We start from the raw sequence: 13,623 nt of genomic DNA, 5'->3' as shown, positions 1-13,623 counted from the left end.
TGCGTTTGTTGCAAAATTATTTCCTTCACATAATTTTAAGTGCCGGTGATGACAGTTAAAACAATAAATGGCTTTGTGCCATGATACCTGGATCTATACCTAAGATGGATTAGAGAGACCCATCTGAGTCCCATTCATAGTTGAGGAAGATGTGTGGAGAGCCTTCTCAGTGGCTGCATCCAGATTGTGGAATACCTCGCCCAGCAAGATCTATTTTACCCCCTCTTACACATTTCATTGCTCACGTGTTAAAACTTCCCTGTTCTGGCAACTGTATATCTAGCTGGGCAGGTGAATTTCATATGCTGAAGCCTCATTTGAGAATGTTCTGACTCTCCCAGCCCGTTTCTGAGTTTTGTGCTGTTCTCTTTTATGGGAATGTGCTTTTACTTTTTTTAATAGTTGTAAAATGCCAAGTACAAATGCATTGGAAGAGTCTGTTTAATGCAAATGCACTGGACAGACTGGGTAAAAGTTTAACAAATAAAAGAGAAAAGGCAGCTTAATGTAAATATAGTCATATGGTGGGGGTGCTGGGAGAATCCTAACTTTGTGTATATACTGAGGGCATCTGAGCTCATGGAGTTTGACCAGAAAAGGGATCTTAGGGTCATGGTGGATAGCTCACTGAAAATATTGACTCAGTTTGCGGCAGACATGACAAGGGTGAATTACTTCACGATCATTAGAAAAAACAAAAACAAAAACCAATTCTTCCAGTACCATTTCTAGTGTGACCATGCTTAGTATACTGTGTACAGTCCATGTTCAACTGTCTGGTGTCTGACTTCTTCCTAAATTGGGTCTAAAGCTTTGGGAGCAGCCCAATTCCGACTACTTTGGAGAAGGCCCATTTTGTATCAGACAAGGCCCAAATCCTTCCAAAGTTGCCTATTTGGTTCTGGATTTGGATTCTCTCTGAAGCAGATGCATACTCCTACGATATACAGTAGTACCTCAGGTTACAGACGCTTCAGGTTACAGACTCCGCTAACCCATAAATAGTACCTCGGGTTAAGAACTTTGCTTCAGGATGAGAACAGAAATCGCATGGCGGCAGCGGGAGGCCCCATTAGCTGAAGTGGAACCTCAGGCTAAGAACAGTTTCAGGTTAAGAACAGACCTCCAGAACGAATTAAGTTCTTAACCCAAGGTACCACTGTATAGCATGACTTTCAGGATCCTTGGGAGCTTGCTTTTTAATACTAGTTGCTAGGGAGCAACAATGAGAGAGGGTTTTTTATCATCATGTTCTGCCCGTGAGTTTCCCATAGATATCTAGTTGGCAACTGTAGAAAACCGTAGCATTTCAGTATTAACCTTTTAGCACATTGCTTATACTAAAAATAAACTTTCAGCTGTTGTCTCTTTAAGTTCTCTGTCCATAGCCTATGTAGTGCTATCATTGTCTTCAGAAGAATTTCCTAGTTAACAAGGTTTTGGCTTACAAACCATTAAGTGGTTTGCAAGCCAGCAAATTCCACTAAAGTTTCAAACGTTGGCATTAAATATACAAAACACTGCTCCGTGTTTTGTAAATAAAAACGCAGCAAATTCCTTTGATCGTCTTGTTTCCAGCTACTGTGAAAACCAAGTTTACGACTCTGGGACCATGGCAGTCAATGTGCCACTGTATGAATTTAAGTTATGTAATGACAGGATCCAGTGAAGTGTCCTTGCTGAGCCCTGTTTGTTCCTAGAATGTGAATACCTCACATGCAATAGTTGCATCCATGGAAGAGTTTGCCTTTGTTCTGTAAGTGTGGTCTTGAACTAAGTTTTCGGTTTTTCTCTCCCCCCCCCCCCCACTTTCCAGTTCTTCCTCCAGTGCTTGTTCCGAGACACAGTGAATACAACCCACAGCACAGCCTCCTGGCTCAATTCCGCGTGCCACAAAACGAGCCACACATGCCACACAATGCTACTTTCCCAGACTCTTTCCAACAGCCCAATAGCCATCCGTTTCCTCACTCGCCCAACAGCAGCTACCCAAACTCCCCGGGAAGCAGCAGTGGCACCTATCCTCACTCACCTGCCAGCTCGGACCCAGGAAGTCCTTTCCAGATGCCAGGTAAGCTTGCTCCAAGAGGCCTTGGTAGTAAGTTCTCAGTGTTAGGAGCATGGTTGGGACACTTGTTCTGCTTGGGTCAATATCTCATGGCAACCAATGAAAATGCAAAACATTTGCATGCTTTTAAAGGTTTCTTTATGGCAATTAAAACTACAGTGGAACCTTGGTTCTTGAACTTAAATCTGTTCTGGAAGTCCATTTGACTCCCAATACCATTGGAAAACCAAGGTGCAGCTTCCGATTGGCTGCAGGAGCTTCCTGAACTCAAGTGGAACCTGCAGTGGATGTTTGGCTTCTGAAAAACGTACAAAAACCGGAACACTTAACTTCCAGGTTTGCCGTGTTCGGGAGCCAATTTGTTCAACAACTAAGCCGTTTTTGTCAAAAACCATAATTTTATGATCAGTGCAATTGGGACAATAGCTGCAATTTTTGCCCACTGAACCTTTGGATGTGTTAAACTTTCACCTGTCAGTTCTCGGAAACTGTGAATAGGTGTTGCGTAATGTCTCTCTGGCTTTACCTAGTCTGCAAAGAAAAGTTTTTGAAACTACGGAGTATCCAAGGATTTTAATGAATTACCACATAAAGATAGCATTAAAAGATTTATCTTAGCTGATCGTGAGAGCATTATGCGCTGCTAGAGAATTGGTCACTGGAAATTGGACCCATAGAGTTATTCACTAGCTAGAACTTCATTTGTAGAAAATGATGTAGCATAACCTTGAAGTTAGTTACGAATCTGGTAAAAAAATGAGAGGAGCTGCACTTGCCCTCTAGATTAGAAGTCAAAGCAGTGAGGTGCTTTGTTCAACTAGGATTCCAGATTGGTGCTAGAAGATCAAATCCAAATGACAAGGGGAAGGCAATTGTCCATTAAAAATAAAACAAAACCCACACTTCACATTGGTTCAAGAAGGAGGTTCAACTTTATTAGTAGAAGTATGTTATGACATGAGTTTACAGTGTCTCAAAAGGGCAAGTAGACAAAGAGTAGCATGAAGTTTGCTCTTTTAAATGTTGCACAGAAATAGCCTTTTCTCACTGTTCATTAGTTCTTCCAAATCTCTCTTGTGTGTTTTGGGTTGTAAAAAGATACTAAAGAACTGCTCAGTTGTGTTTAAACTTCTAAAAAATTAAACCAATGTAGGAACACACAAACATGGATGAAGAGAAGAAGTATTCAAACTATTCCTGGTGTAGCAATCAACAACTGTATAGCTGGTGACAGCTTAAAGCTAAGGATTCTGGCTGGCTACCCGGCAATAAACTGGTCTTAGCAGCACTGATGTCAACAGCACATGAGTGTAAATCTTGCTATGTACTGGATTGCAGCCCCTGTTTGCTAGTTACTTGGTTCATCTCCTAATTGAAATGCTTTATTTTGATAAGTGGTCATGCATTAACAGCTCACCTGAAAGCCACAGGCCACCAGTAATTCCATGCAGGTGAGTGGGCTGGAGGAGGAAGGACAGATCACTCCATTCTCCTCTGCCATTTGGTTTCTGTGCTAGATGTGGAGGAAGGAAAGCCTGATCCTCAGTTCTGTCCCTCCTCTGTCATTCAACTCGATCAAATGCATTTTTTTAAAAACTAGCCTGCATTTCTGCACATCTTTAAAAGAGGGGGCTTCCCTTCCAGCATGAGAATATGGGTTCCTCTTAGTAGGTTGGCAACTTTAATTGGCTTATTTGTAAGGCTGCTTTAGCTGCTGTTAGTTCTGTTGCAGCACCATAATAGGGAATTATTGCTGTTGGAACAGGGAAGGTAGGAAAAACAGAAGTACAATAGTGTTGGCTGAAATCTTTTTCCAGTAGGACTGATCTTTATTAAGCACCTAAAATCACTAGCTCTGATAAACATACATTAAAAAACAACAAATCTCCTTAAGATCACTTATCTCATGTAGAATAACTTTACCTTTATCTGCTTCAAAGCCTAGTTCCCTAAAAAAGAAACTCTAAACTATTATTCCTTGATGAGAAAATAATGGCTTCCGTTGTTAGCCTTGTTTATAAGAGTTTAGTTTTGTCTAGCAAGTCTCACTTGAGACACAGGAATGAAGGGTTTTATTGGGTTATCATAAATAGGTGGAAATTGTTGCTTGACCTGTCTTAGCGCTTTCTACTAATGTACAAAGAGAAATTAAATTATCTGTCCTGTATTTTTCCCATTTAGCTGATACTCCCCCTCCTGCTTATCTGCCTCCAGAAGATCAGATGACACAGGATGGTTCACAGCCAATGGACACCAATATGATGGCACCTTCAGTTCCTCCAGAAATAAGCAGAGGAGGTGAAACTTTTAGGTTTTTTTCTCCCCCTTTTAATAAGAAATGTGGTCTAACATATATATGTGGCATGTGGAGTATAAACATGGTTGTAGCATACATTTTATGAATAGGAAGCTGTGAATGATCATATCTGAATTGTGGACTTCCAATAGGTTTCTGGTTGGCCCCTTTGAGAACAGGGTGCAGGACTAGATTGTCTGATCCAACAGAGGTGGCCTTAGGTTCTTATGATTTATAATGCTGCACTCATGCTCTGGACTAAGAGTCTGGCATAATAGCAAGTAAATGTCAGTGGATGTCTTCTCCCCAAGTAATGGTGTTTCAGCCAAACTTGCACCAAATCATGCACTGCTTCTTCCTCCTCATTGCTGCAGGCAAGATGCTCAGATAACCAAAGTGTGCATTCTGTGCCAGCAAGATGAGTTTTGTAGCCATCTTGGAAAAATAAGAGTAGACAACCTCTTGGTTATTTAACATTTTGTTTTAAAGCTGGCTCACAACTGATAAAGCAAATCTTTGGGTAGTTTTGCTGGTCTGTTCATTTCACGTAGACCTTGTTGCTGACAAAAGCAAGAAGCAAATTTATCATTGTTTATGCCTGACTCTGTAGACCTTCTGCACACATTAGTTTTCCGATTGTCCTGTATCTTTGTCCTGTCATTCTTGCATTCCTTAGGAATAGCCCCAGTAAGCAGAGGGCTGCGTCTCTAACCAGTCTTTAAGGGTTTGTTTGGATATTCTGGTCACAGCAAACTGCTGTGTATTGGGTCGTAAGAGATGCATTTAAATAGTGTGCTTCTCATTAGGTTGGTTCCAGTTCATGTGGCAGGATCATAAAATTTCTGCCACCGGCACTGCCACATGTAGTGTTGTGTGTTGGCTAGACCATGACCATAGCGGTTTCATCCAAGAGCACTGTCAAGATGGCTGGATCTGGAACCAGATTATTTTTACAAGCTGTGTTGTTACCAGAAATCACAGCACTTGCAGCGTTACCCACTTCTGTGTTCACAATGGCAGTTTCCTGCATGCCCTTCCCACTGTGGCTTTGGGGCCAGATATTTTAGCAGGAGGCAGGGAACAGTATGTACTGGACAGCTGAAGGATGTTGCAATCACAAGCACAGAAGTAGTAATGCTGCAGGCCCAACGACTAGTAGCAACTAGTGGCAGATGCTCCCTCTAAATCTGGTAACTTTTCCCTCCCCTGATCTTAATATCCCTCCCTTCCCGTTTTTTTTCTTTTTAGAGGGTGAAACTACACTTGCTTATTTCCTTTACACTTACATTGTTTACGCACACCTGTTTCCCTTCTGTACCTCTACCTGGTACGTACGGTCATATCCTTTGTTTTATAGCCCTTCAGAAAAGGTCTGCTGAAGTTCGCATATAGGAAGGGCACTGGCAGTAAACGTAGGCTCAAGCACTCTCGCTGCAGACATTTAGAGAGGCCTGTTCTTTGTGAAGATTTGTTAGTCTTAAGAGATTTGACTTAACAAGCTGCATCCTGTCAATGAAGTTGGGTAACTCCTATTGTTGGCTCATGCTGGGAATGGAGAGACAAAGCACACCTGCTCTGCATGACTTAAGGCAAATGTGAGGAAGTTAGTATGAAATCTGTGTGAGAGAGATATGATTTCATTCTGCAGGAATGGCCAGCTGGCAGGATTTCTTCCTGAGTTTGAGAACTAGGGCAAAGCTGTGTGCAGCCTTAATGGTTGCTGGCATCTTACTGTGAAGAGTGCACCTACTTACTAATAATTAAAGGCTGCCGTACAATGACTTGAAAGGATTAAAAATATCATGGCTTGTTTGAATCAGCACTTCTTTGCATAGCTTTGGTAATCAGTGAACAGGATGGAGAAAAGCCTTATTTACAAAAAAGTATATACCACTGTATCATAAAAATATACCAGCAGTTTACAACAAAATAAAAACAGTTTATATTGTGGTAGGATACGATATATTATACGTCTAAAAACTAGTTAAAAGCAAAAAGAAATGAAAAAAACAAACAACAATAGACCATGATGAGGGATGTACGCTTAATTGCCTGCATAAGCCTGATGGAATAGAAAAGTTTTCAGCAGGTGTTTCAAAGTTGGTACAGAAGGTGGCCACTGAATCTCTGTTGGCAAGGTGCTCCGCAGGACTGGCCAGTGGCACTAAAGGCTCAAATTCTCATTGTTGTCATATGAGGCTCACCAACTTGGGGAATATAGTCTGCCATCTTCAGTTTCATAAAATTGGTTTCCTACAGCCAAAACTACATTTGTGACTGTCATTGGTTGACTCTCCCTTCTTAGCTACCACAAGTCACTGTGGTGTAGTGGTTTGTGTCAGATGAAGGCTGAGAGTTCTCAAATTCAGATCCCAATCTGGCCTTGAAGCCCACTTTGGGCCAGGTGGAAAAAGCCCTGCCAGGAGTCACAGCTGAGATGGTCATAGAGTGCCCCAGGAGGTCATTATGATGGACAACTGAGGCCAGGGTATGCCAGCCCAGCAAACACTCCTAGCTGTAGAAGGCAATTGGGACTTCTGTGGCAGGCTGAATTCCTGGAGTACTAGGAACCTCTTCCTTAAGGGACAGTGCAACCCATTCTAGATTGGGTCATCCACCTGATTCCTGAACACAGGAACCACCTACCCACAACACCTCTGTGTTAGAAGGATTCACTCTCAGTTGGTTGGTTTCCAACAAGCCCCATCACTGTTTCAGGGCCAACAGCATTTTCTCAGCTTCTGATCCAGTTGACATGGACAGATAAGTGCTAAGTACTTGCAAGACCATGCTCCAAATCCCCAGCAACCAGTGGTTTAACATGGCAGTTGAGTTACCATAGGAGACAGAATGGACCCTAAAGGGTGGGTGAGACCCTGACTTGGAAGTGCAACTCCACCATGATATGGACATTTGCTCAAGGTGGCAAAGTCTTTTGAGCAATAGTTCCCGGTGCAAAGGATACATTTTGAATTGCATACTGTCCAATGGCTTCATTGTAAATAGGCATGGATTACGGTAGCACATCTGGGTTTACTAAAGTGTTGAAGCGGGCTGTGATGAAAAGGATTGCCACTAGGTGACCAGTCAACATCGTTTGGTAAATTGAGTGAGACCTGGTAGTTTTCTTTCTAGCTCATTTGCCACACAAACACAGCACACCTGCCCAAACATAGAGATAAGTAAAGCTTACTGGTTACAATCATTTTGGGGGGAAGCCAGTCTAATCATTCTACTACAGGGACTCTCAGCCTAACCAATTAGTAGATTATCAGTACTGCAGCCCCAGTTTTTGTGAGTCTACTTGTAAAGCAGGGTGGTAAAAAGAATCTGCTCACTGCTTATTAAAGTACCAGTTAGAGCTCCTTCTCTTTTCGCTATGTGGAGGCTTTGATTGAATTGCTAGTGTGGCTCATATGTATTGCATAATAGGGCATTGTGGGAGAATGACTTCTAATTAGCAGCTGCGTAGCCAGATTATTTTTTTCTCCTTTTGGTTCTTCAGTGATCTTAAGCCAAAACCTACACACTGAAAATAAATAAAACTTTAAAGCTCAGGAACTCATTAATTCTAGTGTCACTGATTTCTGATTTTCCTCCTTTCCAGATGTTCAGGCAGTTGCTTATGAAGAGCCAAAACACTGGTGCTCTATTGTCTACTATGAGCTTAACAATCGTGTTGGAGAGGCATTTCATGCCTCTTCAACAAGTGTGTTGGTCGATGGCTTCACTGATCCTTCAAACAACAAGAACAGGTTTTGCCTAGGGCTGCTCTCCAATGTTAACCGGAATTCCACCATTGAGAACACCAGGCGGCATATTGGCAAAGGTACTGTGGGGTTTTGTTCGTATTTGAAAGTGGAAAGAGAGAGGAGCTGGGATGCAAGCAACATTTGTTTCCCTCAAGGCTTCATTGAGAAGCAACATATTCAGCGTTACACAATGTAATCTTGCAAAGAAGGAAATTTTGACAACACATAGAAACAGGGTTGTGCACGATCCGACTTCCAACTAGACAGTTTTCTCCCAAATTGTTTTGTTGGAACATAAACCTCTTGAGCTGCAACTAAGCTGGTGGATCTATAACTACACAAGGTTCTTATATAGGGGTTAAAATCACTATTGGGCTCCCTGATGCAGCTACAGGAGTATTAACATAGCTTGCAAAATAGTGGGGCTTTTTTGCAAAGGGCAGAGAAGTTGACATCTCTTGCTTTCCCAGTTCAGAATCTGAAATTGTTTCCAAGGTAAAATAGTACTGAGATCCATAGGAGAAAAAGAGGAATCACTTAAAATTTATCTTTATCTTTTATAGAAGTGTTTGTATTACAGTATATGCCATCTGTTTTAACCCATAATACCCCCAATATATAAAACTATATTAAAAAAATTATGTGCTGTCTCCTTTATTTTAAGAACTGAAGTAATTTAGTAATGTTCTGGTTTTCTGTATAATTTGTCTTTCTGGAAGCATTTGCTTTTTGTCTCTCTCTCTCTCTTAACAAAAAAAAAAGAGAGAGAGAGAGAGAGAGATGGTCTTGAGTGAAGACTATAGCTTCTATACTTTAAATTGTCTTGGAATAAAAATAGTTTAGTCAATTATTTGTATTAATAATTCCCTACTTGGTTATGCTGGAATATGACTTAGTTTTACAAAGCCAGATATGAACAAGGGATACTTCCCCCCCCCCAGGGTATGACTGGTATTTTGGCTATATAAAAGATTGCTTTCTCTTCCATGCATGTGTAAGACACAGTTGGGGACTATCCACTACTGGTGCCTTTAAAACTATTCATAACATGCCTTTTGGTGGTGCACTGAAGGACTTTTAAAAGTTTGAATAGCAGCAGGGTTTTAATCTTTTTTGCCCGTAACAGCCCCATTCCTTACTAGGGATCTAGTTATGGACAAATTATTTAATTACATTTATATCTTCCCCTTCCTCCAAGAAGTTCAAGGTGATATACATGGCATCTTATTTATCCTGTCAGTGATCTGTAAAATAAGTTAGGCTGAGAGATAGTATTAACCCAGTTGAGCTTCAGTGTTTGAGGGGGCCGTTGAACCCTGTAGTAGATATCCCCAGTACTAGTCTGACATTCTGATCATTATGCCGCACTTGTGGCCCAATTTGAGAAAATAGCTGTAGCCTCTAAATTTCACTTTGGGTCAAAGAACTCTAGATGGCAGGTAGCCACCAATAAGGAAGAGTATGTCTAATTTCTCTAGTTGAATCAGTATTAGTGCTTGGGACCTATAGCTATGCAGCACATAGGAACTCCTATTTCCTTTTACTAAAGGGTTCAGTAAAATGTCTTAGTCTTAAATTTTGCTATTGAAAATTATCACACGCACACTACTAGATTACCATTTTTATTTTGCAAAGAAATACGCATATTTAAGAAGATCTGCTAAAACTACAGTAAACCCCAATCTAAACAGAAGCTAAAACTCAGATAAAATGAAGAAGTACTTGGTCTGCTTGGCTAATGAGAGTTGAGCAGATGTCGTTCTATCCCATTGGTTTCATTAGACACAAATTCACCTGCATCCCCTAGTTTTTAACTAGAAAAATCTTTCAAATCTAAGGATATGTGCAGATGTCCAGAAAAGCAGATGTCCAGAAAAGGTTGCCTATACAGCATGCGAATAATAAATTTGGACAACTGCATTTATGCGGTTGGGCCAAGTATGTAAAATTCATGCATCACTGCGGAGAAGGTGTGTGATTCTCATTTGGACAACAGCACCAGAAAATACTCATACCCATTAATTGCTGCTTTGAATACCTGCAGCAGTCTGAAGTGCTTTGACTTCAGAATAAAACTAACAGAGTCACGTCTCTCTTATAGGAGTCCACCTGTATTATGTCGGTGGTGAAGTCTATGCAGAGTGCCTTAGTGACAGTAGTATATTTGTGCAAAGTCGAAATTGCAACTACCATCATGGCTTCCACCCAACTACAGTCTGCAAAATTCCAAGTGGCTGCAGTTTGAAAATTTTCAACAACCAAGAGTTTGCTCAACTTCTGGCTCAGTCGGTGAACCATGGCTTTGAAACTGTGTACGAACTCACCAAGATGTGCACTATCCGCATGAGCTTTGTAAAGGTAAGCAAGGCTTTGGGGTGAGTGTGCCTTCGCGAGGCCTTGGCCTGGGGAAAAGAATGAACTTGAGCTGATACTATTAAATTTTAGACCTCGCATCAATACAACTCTTGCTATAATAGCAACCTAGACAGACGAAGGCATGTGCATGCAAATGCTGCCCAAAACTTAAATCTTTTAGGGGCTGCTGCTGAGCCTGCTCAACAAATCCTCCCCAAAAGTACTCTAGAGCTGAAGCCAAGTAATACTTGATTTTTTAAAATTGCACTGTGTCTTTCATGTTAATCAACCTTAAAACTGAAAGATATTAACCTGGATTTTGTGAAGTGTAGCTCTAGCTCCAGAATCAGTGGCAGCACTTAAAAAAAAAAAGTAAGAAAATTATATCCACTTTATTTGCACAAAAAATCATGTTCAGCAGCAAATGTCTGTCAGTTAAAAAACCCCCAACAATAACAGTAATAAAGCAATAAAACTATACCTTGTGACAGGAGAAAAATCACCCCAGTGGGTCTAATGCCTATCAGAAACGTCTTTCCTATTAAGTGGAAGGCCAGTAAGAAGCTTGGTAGGTGCTCCCTGTGCAAGGAGTTCTATAATCTGGGTGCGGCCACTGAGAAATAGAGAAATGTTGTGTTTGGCTGACTTGTTCAGTGGTACCTTAACATCCATCCCAAAAAAATATCTCTGAATTTCTAGAAATAAGGTGCACAGACACTGGATACAAAATAGATGGCAGTGTGTATGGGAAAAAATAGTATAAAGAATTGAGAGAGCAGCACTGCCTGACTAAACATCAACAGGTGTTTTCCCTTGAAAGTAGAAGACATTACAGCACAAGCTGCCCCACCCCATTGAGCGTGATCACTTACTTGGAAGATTCATGTCTTCAGGGCTTTCAATCGGGCCCATCTACTTAAAATTAAAATTCAGAGATCAGAAAGTGGTTGCGCTCCTTTAATGCAAAAAATAAAAATAATGTCTCCTTTATTCAATACGACGCCATGTTACTGCCTTTGGATTCTCAGAATGCAATTAAATCTGTAGCAAGAATTGTTGTAACATTCACTCTGTGTTTCTAGGGCTGGGGAGCAGAGTATCATCGGCAAGATGTCACAAGCACACCGTGCTGGATTGAGATTCACTTACATGGTCCCCTTCAGTGGCTGGATAAAGTTCTTACGCAGATGGGCTCTCCTCATAACCCCATCTCTTCTGTGTCTTAAAAGGATTCGGAGCAGCTACACTTAAGAAACTATTGAGCCTTGCATGTACTTGAAGGATGTATGAGTCAGACACATGTACAAAACTGGCAGCAGCCTTTATTATACTTGACCTCTGTGACCAACTGTTAGATCAGGAAAAGCCGCTACTAAGTTGTTGGTATCAAAGACTTTTTAGTTTACATAGTAGTAATCTTTATACAGGGCAGCGTGTAATAGCTAGGGATGACCCAAGTCCACGTAATCTGGACGCTGTTCTCAAGCAATCTTATCTAGAACACTAAGATCCCCTTGTGCTGAATATCCATTGTGTTTTGCGTTCTGGGAGGAGTACCAAAAAAGAAGAAGGCTACTCTCCTTTTTAACAAGCTTCTCACAATATTCGAAAGCTAATGGTTCTTGGTAATAGTTGCTATCCTCAGAAAAATTAAGGCTTCTGTGTAATCTTCTGAAACTGTGTACTGACCATACCGCTGCAAGAATTTTTAGGTATGCTCTTTGCTAAATGTATGTACAGTGTATCTGGAAGTTAGAGATGGACTAGCCTAAAGAAATATAGTTGCGGGAGGCGGGTGGGAAGGGAAGCTGACATGGACAGGTAGAATTATACTGTAAACATAGCTTGTTAAATAAGTCCAAGTCTTGCTGTGTGCATTTCATTTTTATAGAGGCTTCATCTTACTAACTGATATATTTCTGCCCAAGCACAGCTTCATGGAGCAAGGCTGGGTCAATAAATGCTTTTGTCATGTACTGCAAGGTCTGTATATTTCAAGACAAACTATACAGCCTTTTTAAAGATTGGACAGTTTTATGCAGTTCACATAACAGAAGTAGCTGTTTTCGTTTTGTAAGAGGTTTGTGTTTTGCCAACTTAGCAGATGTTAGCACATGTTGGGAGGACTTAAACAACCTATTCAAGTGTCTCAGACTTAAAAGTTAATTTTTTACCATTTAAATTGTTTTCTTTCTGCTAATGTTTTTATATTCATTCAAGCTGTAGTACTTTTCCAGTATTTTTTTATTCCAAAACTTAGTGGTTCATCTCTACTGAAGTTCAAATAAACGTATTGCTTACTTTGATTAAAACACACTCTTGTGCATTTTCCCCCTTATCAAACTACAAAACATGAAGTAGCTGTGATATAAATGAATATCAGTTGCTGAGAACAGTTTCTTGGAAAAGGAGATATGCAATGGAACTGATATGCAAGCTGTCAGCATGAGAGCACAAGCAATACCTAAAGCTCCCTTTTATGCCTTCTTTAAAAAAAGGTAGCTTCATTGTCTAATCTTATTGCCAAATTTATTGGTAAAATTCTTTAAAACTTTGCTGGTGCTTTTAACTGCTTTATTTTACCACATTGCATGCGTTTGCCTTCCTTTTAGCTGCTTGAAAAACACAAGCTTAGCGGTCTTGGTGTGAGGGATATACCATGGTTCTATGCTCACTGCTTTAAAAAGAAGAAATATACCTAGCAGCAAGATGAGTGCATGCTAATAATGAAGGGAAGTGTGCACAATATCCATCTTCACATGATTAGTTTCTTAAGGATAGAAGAATCATCCTTAAATTGGCCTAATAGCACCATCAGCCATCAGGTTCATTGGAAGAGCGGAAATAGCTCCAAAAAGCACATAATAAACTGCTAGTCCCTGTTGCCTCTTTGTTTACCATCACTGCTCACCACATTGTTTTCATCGAGCAACTACCTCATCAGTGCATATGGGAAGGTCCATTGTCCAATGTGAGTCATTAGAACCTGCAGTCTAAGAAGATGACGGGAAGCAGTCACTCCTTTGATGAGAATTTCTGGGATGTTGTTATTTGGTGTAGGTAAAGTGGCCAAAACGCCACCTGAGAAATTGCCAAATTGGAGGAAGACATGAACTAGAATTTAAGAACTGTTTTTCATATCTGACAGTATG

At 40.7% G+C, this 13,623-nt stretch overlaps 1 protein-coding gene across 2 annotated transcripts in view; it reads left to right on the top strand.

The window, feature by feature from the left end:
* SMAD1 (SMAD family member 1) overlaps positions 1-12,783 on the top strand; it is a 36,380-nt gene extending 23,597 nt beyond the window's left edge. The window contains exons 3-7 of one of the 2 annotated variants that reach the window (XM_053403257.1): positions 1,817-2,071; positions 4,250-4,366; positions 7,972-8,193; positions 10,218-10,474; positions 11,554-12,783. In XM_053403257.1, coding sequence (XP_053259232.1) covers positions 1,817-2,071; positions 4,250-4,366; positions 7,972-8,193; positions 10,218-10,474; positions 11,554-11,697 — 995 coding nt within the window. In that variant the 3' untranslated portion in view covers positions 11,698-12,783. The remainder of the gene's footprint in view (positions 1-1,816; positions 2,072-4,249; positions 4,367-7,971; positions 8,194-10,217; positions 10,475-11,553) is intronic. The other variant, XM_053403258.1, reaches the window with a different exon arrangement.
* Positions 12,784-13,623: the final 840 nt, after the last annotated feature.

This window comes from Podarcis raffonei, chromosome 9 (genome assembly GCF_027172205.1).
Source record: "Podarcis raffonei isolate rPodRaf1 chromosome 9, rPodRaf1.pri, whole genome shotgun sequence".
In the NCBI taxonomy this organism is placed as follows: Eukaryota; Metazoa; Chordata; class Lepidosauria; order Squamata; family Lacertidae; genus Podarcis; species Podarcis raffonei.
The sequence above is the reverse complement of the archived record's forward strand: the minus strand, read 5'-3'. Positions and strand labels throughout refer to the sequence as shown.